Source organism: Salvia splendens, chromosome 14 (assembly GCF_004379255.2).
Source record: "Salvia splendens isolate huo1 chromosome 14, SspV2, whole genome shotgun sequence".
NCBI classification, from domain to species: domain Eukaryota; kingdom Viridiplantae; phylum Streptophyta; class Magnoliopsida; order Lamiales; family Lamiaceae; genus Salvia; species Salvia splendens.
In genome coordinates, this window is record NC_056045.1 from 21,785,532 (window position 1) to 21,804,335 (window position 18,804).

General features: G+C 33.0%; 2 protein-coding genes and 1 pseudogene across 3 annotated transcripts; 1 reads left to right on the forward strand and 2 right to left on the reverse strand.

The window, feature by feature from the left end:
• The first annotated feature begins 4,352 nt into the window (after positions 1 to 4,352).
• On the forward strand, positions 4,353 to 7,335 carry LOC121763518 (protein SHI RELATED SEQUENCE 1-like). Its single transcript, XM_042159548.1, has 2 exons — positions 4,353 to 4,966; positions 5,393 to 7,335. Exons 1-2 carry the CDS (start codon positions 4,690 to 4,692, stop codon positions 5,737 to 5,739), a joined length of 624 nt encoding a protein of 207 aa, XP_042015482.1. The 5' UTR covers positions 4,353 to 4,689; the 3' UTR covers positions 5,740 to 7,335.
• Positions 7,336 to 11,493: 4,158 nt separating this feature from the next.
• Positions 11,494 to 14,036, reverse strand: LOC121763275 (mitochondrial import inner membrane translocase subunit TIM14-1-like). Of its 2 annotated transcripts, none has more exons than XM_042159259.1 (3): positions 13,826 to 14,036; positions 12,833 to 13,011; positions 11,494 to 12,013 (listed from the first exon to the last, which is right to left on the reverse strand). In XM_042159259.1, the coding sequence occupies exons 1-3, from the start codon at positions 13,826 to 13,828 to the stop codon at positions 11,854 to 11,856; spliced, it is 342 nt and encodes a 113-aa protein (XP_042015193.1). In that variant the 5' UTR covers positions 13,829 to 14,036; the 3' UTR covers positions 11,494 to 11,853. The 2 variants fall into 2 exon arrangements, with proteins under 2 accessions (XP_042015193.1, XP_042015192.1); XM_042159258.1 differs by lacking the exon at positions 13,826 to 14,036 and adding an exon at positions 13,146 to 13,774.
• Positions 14,037 to 15,658: 1,622 nt separating this feature from the next.
• LOC121763890 lies at positions 15,659 to 18,128 on the reverse strand (annotated as a pseudogene).
• Between the last annotated feature and the right edge of the window lie 676 nt (positions 18,129 to 18,804).

Here is an 18,804-nt window from a genome sequence, read left to right on the forward strand (position 1 = left end):
GAAGGAAGAGCTCCGCCGCGTCATCAGAGAAGGCAACATATTCGAGGAAGCGCAGATCGACGATCTGCCTTACCTGCAGGCTTGGTGAAGAAGACGCTGCGATGGAGAAGGAGCCAGCGTCGTCATAAGAATCTGGATTGGAAGATTAGGGATTTGAATTATGTAATTACCATTCTGCCCTTTCATAATTAATTAATCTAAAAATATTTTTTGTGTGGCAAAATCTGGACCACTCATTTAATAAAAATGAGTGGCTGAGATTGCATCTCATTTCTCAATTAGTCTAAAAAATCTCAATTGATCATGGACCTATATATATATATATATATATATATATATATATATATATATATATATATATATATATATAGCGGTGATCAAATACTAACTTTTTACAGTAATAACTAAATATCAATTTTGTATGTTAAAAATATCCATACAAAGACATAAATTTATCAATCTTTCTTGTGTTGATAAATTATGTCTTTGTATTGATAATTTTAATACACAAAATTGAAAGTTATTAGTTATTACTGTAAATTAGTTAGTACACTAACACAACCCTATATATATATATATATATATATATATATATATATATATTACAACTCTCATATGAATATCCAAAATGTTTAAATTAATTGCTGCTACTTTCGATGCGCAACGAGTAAATTCATGTTTGTGTGCAAATAACACAGAGTGAACATACCGCATCGAATAAAATATTTATCATTCTCTCGTTACAGTTTCTCCCTTATAGAGAAACCGATTTCTCTTAATCTCTCTCTCGAATTCACCGTGAACTTGGTTTTTTCCCTCCTTTTCGTTTTAAGGTTTCCAAACTTCACGTGAATTGCAAGGTAGGCTAATCAAGATCCTATCAAATTAATGATTTCATCAGGTTTTTATCCTCCAATTGATTTACTCTTCTACCACCATGTTTGCCTTGCTGTCAAGATCCTCACACACCTCTTGGTTTTCTGGTATTAACCCTGTGATATGGACTTTGGATATTCAAAAATATTTTGACTATCACAAATTAATTGACGTCAATCGGTTTTTCTTTGTGAGGAGATTTTTTGACCATCCAGCATTTGAATGGTTCCACGACTATCGAAGCTCGAATTAATTGCTCATGGCAATAAATTCTGGAGGCTTTATGGGAACTTTGAAGTTTGATCCATACCTCATCAACTTTATCGGGATGAGGAAACTTTTCAACAAAATGATGGAGGTAGTTGCATATTTGGGGGACAAAAACAGACACCGCATCTAATTCCGTCATCGAGACTGTTGCAAAAAATGAAAATGAGTAAAAAACAAACGTCATGTTTGATCCCATCATCAAAGAGACGGTAAAAAATGACGATGAATCGTTGCAAGCATTGGACGAGGCAATGGCTATGGTGGAAATCAAATTTCCTCCAAAATTCCATAGCCCAAAAATCATTTTTGTAGTCGTTAGTAAGTTACTGGGTAAGTTACTGAAAAAGTATCATGTAAGCTAAATGATACAATTCTGATTGCAAACGATAATCAAAACAACAACAACGAGACATAAGAGTATTTTTCTGTCGACAACGAGACGGAAGAGTATTTCTTTGACTTCCACCTTAAGGATAAGGTGGTTTTGAACCGTGGGAAGTTGTGATAGGGATCTAGACTTTCACTTTATCCCGGAAGTAAACAGATAATCGCTCTGTATAATAATTTAGCCGCTTTATTGTTTAGTTGTTATAATATTATTTACTTTACATAGTGACTAGAGTTTGATTTGTTTTTCTAGTTGATAGGAAATGTTTTTTTTACCATGTATTATAAGTATTTCTGGAATTTTTTTTTATTATTGTTAAGAAGAACTTATAACAGAGTGGAGAAAAACCGATTCGCTCTTCCTCCTTTCAAATTCACGCCTTTTTATTCTTTTCTGCTCTCTCTTCAAATTATTTAACCGATAGTATTAATCCATGGCCATCGCTCATTCCCTCTAATCTCTCTCTTTTCTATTAATTTATCCGATATTAATTCATAAATAATATGCTATCATCACACTTAAGAAATTAGGGAAATGCTGAATAAATCTATGTTAATAGTGCAACAATATAATCTACATTATTTAGGTAGCTCTTCGTTTACGTAGAAATTGCAATAACTGCAAAAGTGCAAATCAAAATTTAAAAAATTAAAGTACAAATTGCAATAGCTTATAAGCCACATATTAAATACTGAATTAATTCCTTTTTAAAGTGGACGACATTAATTTATTACTGTATTTTGCTATGCTAATAAGACTTTCTTTCCTTTCTACAAGTAGTACTCCATATACATTCCCGTCAGTCATATTTGTACCTTATCGTAAACATGTTGTATAGTATGATCTACACAATTTATATGAGCTGCTTTTCAAATTTGGATTTACTGTTTGATTTGTAGTGTAAATGTTGGAAATCACAGTGAAACTGTACAAACAGATCCTCTTCTCAAAATAATTCCAAACAGTGTTGCTAAGTACTCCACTTTGCAACAGTACAAGAGAAGTGACCATTGTCCATTAGAGCACCCGCAACGCGGGCCGCCGGCATTCCGTGTGCCGTTCCGCTGGAACGGTTTCGCCGCGGAACGCGTTGCGGCGCATGGTTTCGTCCCGGTTCCGTTCCCATTCCGTGCCGGGTGTCGACGGAACGAAACGCGGCACGGTCTGTGCCGCCACGCGCTTCGGCGACGTGGCGCTCCCCGCGGCGTGCGTGAGTCCCACTCGCCGGCCCGCGAGTGGGACACGTCACTTGCTGACGCAATAATTATTTTTAAAAAAAAAATTTGATTTTTTAAAATTTTTTTTATAACGGTAATATTACCGTTTTTTTAACTTTTTTTTTACTTTTTTTATTTTTATTTTTATTTTCTTATTCTATAAATACTCCTACTTCATTCTCATTTCACACACAACCAACATCATTTCCTCTCCAATTTTCATATTCAATCTCTACACAAAATGTCCGGCGACGGCAACTACGGCGGTGACGGCTCCGGTGGGTGGGATCTCAACGCGTTCGGCGATTGGCAGACCATGTACAACACACTTGGTGGAGTAGTTTTTTTTATTTTCCCACGTTGAAGTGTGTGTTTTTTTTATTTTTTTTAAGTTTAAGTTTTAATTTTTTTTAATGTTGTGTGTTTTTTAATAAAGTGTGTTTGTTTTTTATTAAAGTGTGTTTATTTAAATTGAATTGGGTTGGAAATAAAAATAAAAAATGAAATTGAATGAATAGTAATTTAAGGAACGGTTAAGGAACAGATAAGAAACGGAGGGTTGCAGGTTCCGTTCCTTAGTTAAGGAATGGAGTAAATAAGTACAGTGCGGCCCTCAAATAGTGGTTTAAGGAACGGTTTAGGAACGTTATAGGAATAACGTTGTGGATGGCCTTAGTACGTATACAACCAAGTACTAGTAATAATTTTGACTTAATTAATTATATGCAGAGCAATATTTTCAACTTAAAAAAAATGGGATTACGCCAGTCGCCATATACAACAATATTAATGTAATCTTGTAAGTTGTAATCACAAATACTACTTACTAACTAGTGATTGATGAAAGTGATAGTTCCTGTAACAATTAAAAAATGAAAACTAAATAAACATTCTGAAATACTCCTACTAACAACAACAAATAGTGTACTCATTATTTTATGTTGCGTATGACTTTATGACATAATTATGCTAATGAAATATTAGCTAGTATGCAATTTGCATGTTATTTAGGGTACGTTCTAATGAACTTAATTGTTTGTATTTTGTTAATTTGTTTGAGTTTTATTCAAGATCCCGAAGGTCAGAATTCTTAATATAATAGTAATTCTTAAAAATATATCTTAACTTAATTGTGATAGAGAAAATATTTTATTTTATAACTAGAAAACAATAGTTATTCCAAAAAATACTACTCCTTCCGTCCGCGAATAGGAGTCCCGTTTTTTCATTTTAGTCCGTCTGCGAATTGAAGTCCTAGTTCACTTTTATCATAAATGGTAATAAGGTCCCACCTTCCATTAACTCATTTCACTCACATTTTATTTAAAACTAATATATAAAAGTGGAACTCATATTCCACTAACTCTTTTCCACCCACTTTTCTATACATTTTATAAAACTTGTGCCGTCAAGAAATGAGATTCCGAATGGCGGACGAAGGGAGTATTAGAAAACATATCATTAAATAAGGCGTTTCAAAACTAAAAATAAATTAAAGGATGTGAAATAGTAACATTATCAGTATTTTTGGGAGTACTCACTAGACGCCACCTCATATAGTTAAATATCAATAATTTTTGGTTAATTCTGATACCCTTTTTTCTCTCTCATCCGCCTCAGAAAGTATCACAGTACACTTGAGCAGTGAGCCATGACAAGATCCCTCCCAAGAAGAAGAAAAGGAAAGTTGAACCTCCTCACTCAAAAACCCTAACAAAACAAATACAGATTCACATAAACCATTTCCTCTCTTTCAACCACAGTAAAAAATACTATCATCTCTTTCTTCCTCATCTCCTTCTCCTCCTCCACCTCCACCTCCAATGATCACAAATAATGAATAAAAAATTAACAAACGAAACCCCGAATCTCCTCCTCTAATCTGCAAAACCTCCACCATAAAACAAATAAAATAAAAGGTTAATTAATTGGAAGAAAATGATAAGAGGAGGAGAAGCAACAGAGAGCAGTAGGTCAAGGTGCCAAGACTGCGGCAATCAAGCCAAAAAAGACTGCGAGCATTCGAGGTGTCGGAGCTGCTGCAAGAACCGAGGCTTCCAGTGTGAAACGCACGTGAAAAGCACGTGGATTCCGGTTGCGAAGAGGCGGCCCAGGCACCTCGCTATGCACCCGCACCACCAGATTCCGCCCCTCCTTCATCAACAGTTAGCTCTTGCCTCAAACCCTAAAAGATACAGAGAAATCCCTCAACTAGGTAACTATACCATACCCAATCACTGTTTCCCACAGATCACACACACACACACACACGCCGTGGGAGGTGTAATAATTGGATTGCCTTCTAAATTCTCTTTAATTTCATTGATTGTGACACTACTGTGTAATTTGCTTCTAGTGGTGGTGTTTCAAAATAGTGACCATTGCAACAATAGCAATGTCTTTGTACTATTGTTCAAAATAGTATAATGATTTTTTTTTGGTAAAGGATTTTTTTTATTTATTTTGTTACTAACTATATTAGCTTATTTTGCTAGCATACTCCCTTGATGATGAGATCATATTCAAATATATTTTTTAATACTACTATATATTGAAATTTTCGTGAAAAACTGAAATCTTTCTCCCTATGTATATGCATATTGTTAATTTTTGTAATGTTTGAATTAATTGTGCAATTTAGGGTTTGAGGAGGTGGGATTGCCGGCGGAGGCGTGTTTTCCGGCGGTGTTCCGATGCGTTCGAGTGAGCTCGGTGGACGATAATGCGGTGGGTCATCAGTATGCGTACCAGACGTCGGTGAGCATCGGCGGCCATGTTTTCACCGGAATTTTGTATGATCAAGGAGCCGAACCGCAGGGAACTGGAAACTATGTAACCGGAGAGAACTCCTCTTCTGCTGCTGCAGCATTATCAGATCATCCTAATTCTGTTGCAAGAACAACTGGTACAACCTCTCCTTCATTTGCTGCCCCTTTTTCAGCATTTACAAACACAACTCCACACTTTTTGCACTACCCCAAATCTTGATTAATTAAACCTAAATCAATTGGAATACTTATTTAATTTATATGTATACCTATATTTGAAATAAATAAAAAACAGGATGGGTGCGTTGTTAATTCAATTGGTTGTATTGGAATTTGAGATATATAAATAAAGTTTGTTAATTTTGCATTATATAGGAAGGGAAATTGAATATGATCTCCCTCCGATCTTCTATATTTTAATAAGCCTAACTCTATGTAAAACTGAAATAAAAGAAAAGGAACGCATGTTTTATTTTATTCTAATGTGAATGTGCCTAACCAATTACTATTGTTTTGTATTTCCAATGAAGAATTATTTGGTCTTGTCTGCTTTAATTCTAACTTTGTGGTATGCTCATGGTTTGAATTTTGTCTTGTTATGATTGTTATAGTTGTTTATTTTGGTGATTATCAGAACAGTAGTATTTGAATCACCAGTTTTTGAACTTCAAAGCCACTTTTTTCCAGCTTATATGCTTCTTTGCCGGTTAAATATACTGCTTTCTGCCTAGTAACTTCATGTATAAGGAAAACCCTATTTACTGTGTTTATTTATTTATTATCTCATTTTTATTGCATACTACACAGTTTCGCACAGTTCAGATCACACCACACTCTCACTCACACATAAAAACTCATAATTCAATTTGTCTACAATATATATGTATTAATCTCATTAAAATAAACACACTAAACCTTTTTTGGCATTTAATCACGTCATGATCACTGCCTAGCTATGTTGTTCGATTAAGGTAGTTTTATAAAATCAGAAATAGATAAGTGATTATGTATATCATTTTGAGTTTGAGCATATACATGTATAGTTGTACAGTTGACTTGTGAACATATATAGTATCCCTACTTCTTTATATATGCAGGTATATATAATGAATCATAAATACTACTATACTAAAAATATATGTAATGTGTATTATTCCCATATAGCTAGGTACTAAGAAAGTGTATCATAGTCACTATCAAATCTTTATTAAATGCAAAGTTATTTTATTATATACTAATGCATGTAAGTTAGGGAAGACAGGTCTAAGTGGTTTAGAATTACTTATGGGCAAAAAAGATTAATTGGTGGGCATCTATAATTAAAGCGGCCGTAAGTATAATTTAGAAAGCATCTACTAAACCACTGTTTTAAGTAACCTTTTTATGCTAAAGGGATCACACTAACCAAAGGGGAATTGAGAACAAAAAATATAGTATATAACCAACCATGAAGAATTTGTCCCTTGTTCTTAAGAAGAAAATAGAAACATTCAATTATTGCTGAATTTCCATTATATATCAATGATTCTGCGATGCATAATGTACTCAAGGGAAATTAAATAAACCCTAATCAAGAAAAGCTTTCAATGTGGATTCTTTTTTATTAATTTAAGTCTCCTAGCTTGTTATTGATTGTAACTAGTCCTTTATCATTTTCACTCCATGTAGTTAGCACATGTGTGTGCCTGTCTATACTTGAATTTAATTCTCTTTTTCAATTCAATGGTACTGAAAGGGCAGGCAAGCATCTTGAAGTTGTTATATTTATCCTTGTTTTTTGAAGCAAATAACTTGACATATGGCTTTATGGCTAAAAGGGATGATGATGTAGTATGATGGGAACTTTAACATTATTCATATTTAATTTATGTTTGGGAGACTTGTCGAGAACTTTTCTGGAAGGAATAATTTAAGATCACATTATTTAATTACGATGTTGTAGAATTATGATTGAGGGAAAGTGGTGATGATGAATAGAGAAGGGTTGCATCATGTTGTTGTTTTTTTCAATTTTTTTACTGTATTTAAATTATGTTAGCTAAAGAATCAGTACACTTGTACGGAACTCTCCTGCGCCTATATATCTTAATTGTAACCCTTTTTCTTTGGCAGTGGTACACTCATTTGTTGATTATTTTTACAAGTTTGGATAGTGGGATGTTGTCGTTTTTGTACATAGATTATTATACTGATGAATGCTTGCTACTGATAATTAACTCAACTAGCAGGAGTTATAAAGATTTTGCCACAAAGTTCACTATTTTTAGTACCGATACCGAATGATTAGCTAATACAGTACTATAATTACATCTGTGCACTCTATTCCGGCTATACTTTTTCTGTGTATAAGAAATTCAAAGGTATATATTCGATCTACATGTTTAGTGGTGTAAGAGGGATTGGTAATAAAGTAAATTTTTACCATAAATAGAAATTGCTCAAATATGTTGAGACACTCTAAAATGGTATACGAGAAAATCTTGGGACGGAGGGAGTACTAGAAATTAGGACTTTTTTGTACCTTTTTACAACGAGGAATTAAATGATAATTATTAATTATTGTGTATAGTGTATCTTGTGAATGACCATGCGCATGTGTTGATATGATATTTTTTCACTGTTATTGCATCATTGCATGTAGTAGTAGTACTACTACATATTATCTTAATTGTATGTTATTAATTAATACATTTTCACTCCAATGTGGCTCCGTGTCACAGTGACTGGGTGTCTAATGATAATAACCTTTTATATATATATATATATATATATATATATATATATATATATGGGATTGTATTCAAATCCCTTTTTCATATTTTCTCCTATTTCCTTCTTGATCTCAGCCCCACGATTTTGTCATCCGACGGTTAGATTGATGCCACGTGTCATTTAATAATGCAGATTTTCAGTTAAATAATGCACACCGACTAATAATGCACCATTATAGTGTAATAATGCAGATCATCTGGACCGTTGATGAATGAGATCTAACGGTCCAGATTAAGAAGGAACTTAAATCTAAGGGGAGAAAAGGAGTTTAACACTACCCTATATATATATATATATATATATATATATAGGGGAGCGTTATTCTCATTTTCACATCTTAGATCTTTTTTCCTTCTTAATATTACGCGTTAGATCTAAGGCATAAACGGATCAGATTGATTCTATAAAACTGGTTCCGTGTTGCATTATAGAAGGTGGTTGTATGCATTACAGGGTTATTATTGACATTTGACGGAAAAGTAACTGCCACATTTTGGTATTTGCGAATAATGCACCACATGGTCACGAGTAATGCATATAATTGACTATATAATGCACAATATGTGAACTGCAATGCATACGAATAAGATGTACCATGTTATGATGTTTGGACACACGTTTCTTGTTTCCCCTAAGGGTTTAATAAGCTTAGGGGCTAGGGTATAGTACATAGACACGTATGTAATCTTCACATGGTAACGAGTAATTGATATAATTGACTATATAATGCACAATTTGTGAACTGCAATGCATACGAACAAGATGTGCTGTGTTATGATGTTTGACAAACGTTTCTTGTTTCCCCTAAGGGTTTAATAAGCTTAGGGGCTAGGGTATAATACGTACGCATTAATAACAAATTATAAAACGATACGAATAATTCACCAAATTGTCACGAGTAATGGATGTTATTAACTATATAATGCACAATATGTGAACTGCAATGCATACGAATAAGATGTACCATGTTATGATGTTTGACACACGTTTTTTGTTTCCCCTAAGGGTTTAATAAGCTTAGGGGCTAGGGTATAGTACGTAGATATTACTAACAAATTGTTGTTATTGGAATATACGTATGTGCATTATTTGGTTTAGGTAGTGCATTATGTAGCTGTTAATTGTCATTATCTCAGTATATTATGCATTATTAGAGGTATTGTGTATATGGGTTAATCAACGGATTGAAGATTACATACGTGCATTTAGTAATGTCTACGTACTATACCCTAGCCCCTAAGCTTATTAAACCCTTAGGGGAAACAAGAAACGTGTGTCAACAATCATAACATGGTACATCTTATTCGTATGCATTGCAGTTCACATATTGTGCATTATATAGTTAATAACATCCATTACTCGTCACAATTTGGTGAATTATTCGTATCGTTTTATAATTTGTTATTACTGAGTACGTACTATACCCTAGCCCCTAAGCTTATTAAAGCCTTAGGGGAAACAAGAAACGTGTGTCAAACATCATAACACAGCACATCTTGTTCGTATGCATTGCAGTTCACAAATTGTGCATTGTATAGTCAATTATATCCATTACTCGTTACCATGTGAAGATTACATACATGTCTACGTACTATACCCTAGCCCCTAAGCTTATTAAACCCTTAGGGGAAACAAGAAACGTGTATCAAACATCATTACACAGCACATCTTGTTCGTATGCATTGCAGTTCACATATTGTGCATTATATAGGCAATTATATGCATTACTCATGACCATGTGGTGCATTATTCGTAGCGGTTTCCAGTCATTATTAGATTACTATTGTACCCTCATAATGCACAAAATAGGACAAATAATGCAACACGGGATTAATTACCCAATGTTGATCTTGACCGTCCATTTCTCTAATCTAATGGCTGATATTAAGAAAGAAAAAGGAGGAAATATAGGAAAAGGAAATGAATACATCCCTATATATATATATATATATATATATATATATATATATATATATATATATATATATATATATATATAGCCATATAGGTGAAGGTGATAGTTCTAAATTTATACTAATAGAAACTTTATTTCATTTAGAAAACTAGGAATCGTGCTTCTTTAATGTATATGTATATGTGATATATATTATGTGGAGTAATATTTATAATAAATACTTATTATATTTATTTTACAGTTTTATTTTTACTCGATTTGATTAATTATGTTTTAAGTACGTACGTAGTTGATAATTAAAAACACTATTTAAAGCAGTTAATTATTGATCGTATAAGTGCCTTTTTATTTTTGCGGTTCGGTCTCTTGCAACATTAATTGTGGTTACGGATAGTATTTTTCTACAGGGAATCGATCATAATATATTTAAGTAGTTTAGACTAAAGATGGCTAATCTGCTTGGTGTGTATTTTGAAATTTCGATATATTACTCATGATCCTGAGTACTACTAGTATTTTTTTAAGATTCTGCCCAAATAATTTAGATGTCTACATCTGTGAAGAAAAAGGTATTATTTGTCACTTAGTTCCCTGCCATATGAGAAAAGTTGTTTGTTTGAAAATCTATATACGATATTAAAGCATATACTATTGCTACCATTTTTAAATCATCTTCCATATGGAGTATTAAATAATGTTGAATTCAATACACAAGAGCTCAGTGTTTTTCAAGGAGATGCAATGGTTGTTGAAGCATAGACCTCATTGCACTAGATTTGAGTTGTTTTGAGCTATGGAAGTTAAAACCATTGAGTTTATTCACATAGTATGGTTTAGATCAACAACTGATAAATTGCAACACTTTTGTATTATTTCCATTTCGTTTAAATTTGTAAACTAAAATTGATCTTCAGATTTATCAATTACGCACAGATATTTTGTGACATATATACATAACCAAATTCAAACAATTATTTTATAATTAGCATTCAATCCTTGTATCAAGCACTTCAATTTGATTTTTTTCAAAACAAATAGAGGATCACTTTGTGGATAATGGGATATGTTGCAATTCACACACCAAAACCAACGAGTTTCTGGTCATAATCGTCCGACTTTCATGCTACTAGTTTTGGTCAAATTCGAAGTTCATTCTATTATTGACTAATTCAACACACTATTAACTTCATCTACATTTCATTTCATCCAAAATATAATTACTCAAAGGAGAGAACTCCAACTCTGTTCATAATTATTATTACAAGAAAACCACTATAAATAAATTCATTAAAAAGCAAAAATAGTGAGACTCGTAACACAATCAGCAGAGTGAAATTCCGAAGTCAATCCATTCATATCTACTCCTAGAATTTATTGCAATCCTTGAAAAGCACATAAAGCAAAGCAATTCTTCTCTTATACACATCTAAGCTTAGATATTAGAGTAGGACAGATAGCACAAGGTTGGTTCACTGTAGTCTGTATATTCAAGCACATCAAATATTACACCCCTGCTCAAAGAATATATTTTTTCTGGTGATAAAATTGAAAAATATCTTACTGTCACGTAATTGTTGACAATCGACTTTGGAGGGCAGGCGTTAACTCGCAGGGGTTAAAATATTTGCCGCTGCTCTGGGGTAAAGATTAAAAGGCTGAGTCGCTGCCGCTCTTAGACTTCCCAAGCAACACGTCTTTAGCTTCATTAATCTTAGAAGCAAGGTAATGGCTGCCACCTGCATCGGGATGATTTGCCACCATCACCTTCCTGTGTGCTTCCCTTACCTTATCCGGGGGAGTGCTTTCCCTAATCAAGAAAATTAATACTCTTAGCTCTTACAGTACCCAAGAATCCAAGTAGAATTATATTAAAAACACAACAGAAAATGGACAGATAGAACTCTTACATGATAAATGATACTGGGCAAAAGATGACAACCATGATTATGAGCACATCAACATATATGTTCAATTGTTAGTACTAGTATATATCAATAGAATACAAAAATCAACAGGGTATCTGATATCAACTCGAGTTAATACTCAATAGCATATTATATTCAGAACATGGAGAAAGCCAATAGCACACATTGAAATTCTAGTTATTCATTTATACTCCACTCTGTATGAACAGTAATACCACCATAAAGAACATATTCATCATAACCTTGAACTTGCAGACTTAGCTCAGTACTCCCCTGTGAATTAACTTGTACAATCATATGTTTAAAGGTAGCTCAACACAATAATAACAAAAACTGATACATAAAATGAATTAATGAACAAGCTAGTCCCAAAACTAGAAAAACAAGTCAAGAAAAGATCACCAAAGTAAAAATTGACTTGTTTTGACCTAGTTATATCCTGCACCATTCTTCCTTCGGAACTTGCATATGAACGAAACCATCTTCAAAGGATAATAAATTATTACAGAATGACTTGGTCTTCTTATCAAGCTTGAAGCAGCTTAACTCTATTCAGTTTCAAAAATGTAACACATTCTTGTGCAAGCCAATGGCCACATTAGTATTTGTGCGACAAAAAGAACAGCACAAGTAAAGATAGCACTGAAGTTGAGTTACACAATATTCACTCCGCAATCAAAAGAAGGAAACTTTAGATTTACCTGACTCCGAGAATAAGTGATGCCTCCCTGCGAGTCATTTTTGGTTGGAAACCTCCTTCATAGAATTTTTGCATTCTGGCAGTTGGTGGTCTTGCTTTGAACGCTTGCCATGCCTGAATACTATACTTACCTGCTAGAGCAGCAGCAGCAACAGCAATTCCGGCTATAAGTGGCGTACCCTGTATAAGCCATCAGCTTTCAGTTCCCAATGGGGTGCATAATGAATACAGGACGAGCACAATATTCAGCAATCTCTAAACAATAACCGCGAAAAAACAAATGATAATCACAGCATAATGATACTGCTACACACCAAAAGCGCCATCTTTTTATGGGTTAAAATATCTATTTCTCAATGCAAATAATTGCCGTTCTGAAAAATAACACTAGCATTTTACATCAATAAATCCCGGTTTTGGGAATAGTTACCCAGGGACAAAACTTATGAAAGTGGGACAAATTTTAGTTTCACATTACATCAAGTATTGTCTACATTATCCGTTTAAGAGGGGACACTTGGTGTCATGGTCATATAGAACAAGAATGAAAGCTCACAAAACCAAATTCCTGCACAGAATGCTTGGTGCTATGCTTTTAAATCACAAACTATTTTACAATTCGAAATATTACCTACCTTGTGCTATTCTTCTTAATTACACAGCCTCCTAAAGCTTACATTTACAGTTTTATCAGGAATTCATACAAATATATATGCATATAATCAAGAAAACAGCTACTTTATAGTCCCAATCATAAGAACAAGGAACACAATTTATTCAATTTCAAGGAGGAAAGGTAACAAATTCACTTTAGGAGTCGAGTCCATCAACGGAAACCAAATAAACTACCAAATGTAACGAATCAATAAAGTGAAACATGATTTTAAAAGGGCATAAATTTGCACCCAAAAGGTAAAGATTTTCAATGAAAACGGGTACTTCATTTCACGCTCTTTAATTTTAAACTACAACAAAACAAGATTGGAGCGTTCACCATTTCAGACTTCAACACGGCCTCAGAAATGATAAAAATGGGAAATCAACATTCAAATGCTATGTTATTTTCTAATTGAAAAGTGGTAGAGAAAGAATTAGGGTTTCTCTATTTGTGAATGCGATGGAAGTCGGTAGTGGAATTGTAATGGCAATAGATCAAAACGTCGATTTAGGGAAGTCTGGAATTATATTAGTATCACGCGAGATGCAAGTGACTCACCGGATATTAACCATTTTTTAGTCAGTAAGATATCACCGACCAGTGTATCAAATTCATTTTTAAATACTCCATATGTGAAGCTAAAAAGTAATTTTACTTTAATAATTTACACCATTTAAATATATTAGTAGCGGGTCATCTTCTATTGCTTATAGCATCATAATCCAAAATTAAGATCAAATTTTCACCCTTAGATTTTAAAATAAGTAGATGAGATTAAATCTGACGAATTTCAATAAATAGTAGACAAAATATCAACATAAGGGTAAAATCGTCATTCTATTATCATATCATAATTTTCGTGTTTTTTATATCAACATAGTGTATTACAACTATCAACACAATGGCATGAATATTTCAACACAAGTACACGAAAATATCAACACACTTTTATTGAGATTTTACCTGCATTATATTGAGATTTTACATACATTATATTGAGATTTTTTGATGTATTTGTTGATAAAAATGTGCTTATCAACATATACAAAAATGGAAATAAAAAACATCAAATTCCATCATCTGAACGTCATCGGAATATATGCAATTGAGATCTCGTTAGAATCCTTGTAAAATTACCTTTGATTTGATATATTTTTTGCAAAAAAATAATTTAAATCAAGTGAGTTACGTAAATTTAAAGTATTAGGATAATTTTAATAACAGAGAATTGAGATTAATACCCTTTAATTTTATTTTATAATTATTTAAATTTTAAATATAATCTATTGGACATTATATCAACCACTAAATCTCCTAATTTAATGGTTAAAAATTGATCTTAATTTTGGATTGCTAATTAGTTAGCAATTGATCACATCCCTATAGCAGTATCGAGTATGATTAGAGAAGTTTTCTTCATCTAAAATGAGATTTATCATATAATTGGAGATAGTCTTAATATTTATGTATATTTCTCTTTAGAGATTTCTAAAAGAATTATTTTTGGGTTTCATAATAGTTAAGTCGTAGTATTTCCTTTTAGGACGTCCCAAGATAGTTATGTTATTGATATCATGTTATCTGTAGTCCTTAATATCACATGTTTGGTTCGTTATATAAAACCACACTATAGTAGGAAATTCCAAAACTATCCTCCGTCTTTTTCTATATTTCCAAAGCTGAGAGCTATATTAATAAATTTTACTTAATTTAAAATTGATATAGTATTGCTCATATTATTATCATTCAATTTTCTATGATAATAAAACACCAATTTTCAGCATTAATTCAACGTGCCCTTTCCCATTGAACGGGTCATACAAAAAATTTAACCAACGTATCAAACACCAGATTGAACCATTAAATGCACTTTAAATGTGTCTATCTACCAATTCAAATACACCCTAATATTTCTTAATTTTCATACTAAAAAAATCCCCTACTACAGCTAAAATATACTCCCCCTAATAATCCACTCTAAAAATTTTAATCAAATAAAGCTGCCATATATAGATAGATAGATATAGCATGAAGTAAAAAATTAATTATTACTATTGCTCTTTTTTATGTGTAAAATTTAAATTGACGAAAACCAGCTTACTTAACAAGATCATTTCACTTCAACTAATAGAAGGATAAGGTGAAACAAAACAAGCAAGGAGAAACAGAAGCTGGAAAATTTATCCGAATGCTGCCTGCAAGAGAACCAGATGTATCAACATATTATCAGACTTATAAGCCATAACAAACAGTACAAAATCTTGTCATTACATATATCAAGATGAAGTATCATATTTGAGATCCTCTAATCTAGCCAGCAAGTCCGTCTTGTATTCTCCGACTTCCTCATACTCAATGGAATCTAGGGTGGCCTTGATCACAGGTATCGCTCCAGCTTTATATATCGTATCAACCGCACCTTCTGCAGCATCAGATAGCAAAGGTAGTGTGTCAGGGAAAAGTTCTACTGACATTGCATACATCGTGTGGGACAGAAACAGTATGGCAGCAACAATAAATAATGAAAAGGATTCTAGTTAATCAATAAGAAAGAAAAGATTGTCAGTGTTTATCTTCTATGAGCAGCAACTGATTGATTTGGTGCAGTATATGAAGAGAAGAAAACTGATATTTTAACAGGCTGATTTGCAATCCAATTAAACCATAGTGTTTCTGAACACAAGGCACGTACTAAAAGAAACAAACATTGTAAATCTCACCTGATTTTGAGATGGCAACAAGAGCTTTCAAAGCTAGCCTTCAGGTGTGCTCATCTTTAGCACCTGCTAACATATCCACAAGCAACTGCGCTCCGCCTAATTCAACTATTTTCATTCTTCTTTTATCTGGAAGCAAAAGAGCATTATAAGTTTCCAGGATATCACCAAAAACATTACATCAGTTTCCAGACAAAGATTGCAACAGAAGCATCAGCACCCTCGATCAAACATGCAGCTCCAGAGAGCTATGTATATTTTTGTCAGTGTCTTATTTCAGATTGTGCCTTACATACCTATCTTGTTATTCTTCTATGGCCAGTTAGGTACAACTAATATGTTGGATAAAGTATGATTCATAAAAGCAAGTGACCATATTTGAATTGGGATATACCGATGTAGGAGGAAGAACTGCTGAGTTTGAAATAACTTTGAGTATTGACAACTGAATCCTGATGAAATCTTGAACTCACATGACATGATGTTCTTATTTATTTTCAACAAATTATAGAGGATCAACAAAAGAACATACATTTTACTAGAGGAAAGAATAGTACAAATACAACTAGGCCTACATATGCCAGAATCATTAACATGGTAGTACTACTTACTGCACATGAAATTTTAAGTATTATACCATCTATTGAAAACCGTGCTAATCTGGATGCTCCCATTCTTTTGAATAAAGGATCCTTCACTTGTAAAAGTTTAACAGACTGCTGCATCACATTTTCTCCTACATAAGTCCAATATCATAAACATCTGAGTTTTGAATTTTGATTCAAAGAGTTGAAAAATACATTTCAAACCAATGTAATTTTCAAAAGACATACGCACCCATGTATGGAAACAAGTGGTAGCCAATTACAGTTGCAGTTCCAGCAAAAAATAATTTCAACAGCCATCCAATTTTTCGTTCTGCATCCTCCTCCAGTGATTTTTCATCTAGTACTGTAGAAAATTAATTTGGTACAGAACATACATCAAAATACAGAAATCTAAATAAACTAATATAAGATCTTTCGTAAGGCTAAAAGCATGATTCATGAACATGTCTCACACTTAAATGAGAAGCTCAGAAGACCACAAAAACACCTTCCACCCCAACCATCTCCCCTACACACTAGACCAAATGTACACAAGCGTGCTCACATACAATTACAAATACGCACATCACATAAAATATCTAACACATTCATTCACTCTAGCTTATCTAGCGATGTTAAGTGTATTTACAACGCTGTTGGTTATACAAGAGGGAGAGTTCAACATTCATCCAAGTTAGATTTATTTGATCCCCATCGAAATTTATAGATACTACATAAGAGCAAATGCAATAAGGATAACCACATTAACAACATACCCCTTTTATAGGCTGATGAGAAATTCCGAGTCTGTATAACTGCATTCCTTCTGCACAAATGCTGCATTTTCATCGAGCAACAATACAATAAGAGGACAAAAACAGATAATAAGAAACATAGTAACTTCATTCCTTCAAATTGCGCAAACTGTTCATTTTATTCAAATGATCCAGTACAGCAAATATGCACTGCCACACACACACACACACACAGAGACGGACATAGCGGATTGTGTAATACCTCCTGTGCCAAGTCTGTTTGTGTGTTTCCCTTCTGCAACAACGAAAGCCCACGCTGCGTGGATTTGGGGCAACTGGCGATTGCTGTGGTGTAAAACAGCTTTACAAATCGATTCATGATCGCTAGCTTCTAACAGATGTTAATGGCGGCAAGCAGCTGCACTCACCATTTCCGATCCCAACACGAATTCAAAGCTTCATGATTCTGAATTCATCTTCTCCCTTTTTAAACCTGTGAAATAAATCTTCTCCGCCTTTTTAAAAAAAAATTATGAATATTTAGGGCTTTGAACATTAGGACAAAATTGATTATAGAAGTGCAAAATTAAAATGCTTTACCAATAAACAAGTGGAAATTATAATTATAGTAGTATTATTTTGTGTAAATTTATAATGTTTTCCAATCAAAAAACAAGTGCAAAGGAATTAATATAGTACTATTATGTTGTTATTTTTAAATAAGAGATCATACGAAGAAAATGTATAGTTTTTTAGAGTTACATGTAATGGATCAAGTGACCAATTGTGGATAAAATGGAGTTCAATTATATACTGAGTCTGATATTTTTCTTAGTTTTCTATATATAATTGGATTTCATTTTTTAAAGTTGGTTTTATTTTACAATTAAATGTGTTTTATTCTAATTCGAAATAAGAAAATCATAAATTATAAGCACATCTCTAGTGTAAGTACCCCCCAAAAAAGATAAAATACAGTAATTGATAGACTATGTATTTTACTTAAACCAATGGTATTAACGTCTTCTAAGTTAAATTTGTTATATTCCTAAATCCGAATACAGTTCCTGTAGTTGAAAGAAGAAGTAGAAAATGTAGCACTACCAGTCATACAATATCTCACATAATACTAGTATAATGCAATTAATATCATAAATAAAATAAATTTAATACTATAATACATAACCTTCTCGTGATACTTTACGCGACAAACCTGACTGTTGAAAGATATGAGTATTATTCATTCAACTTGTTCA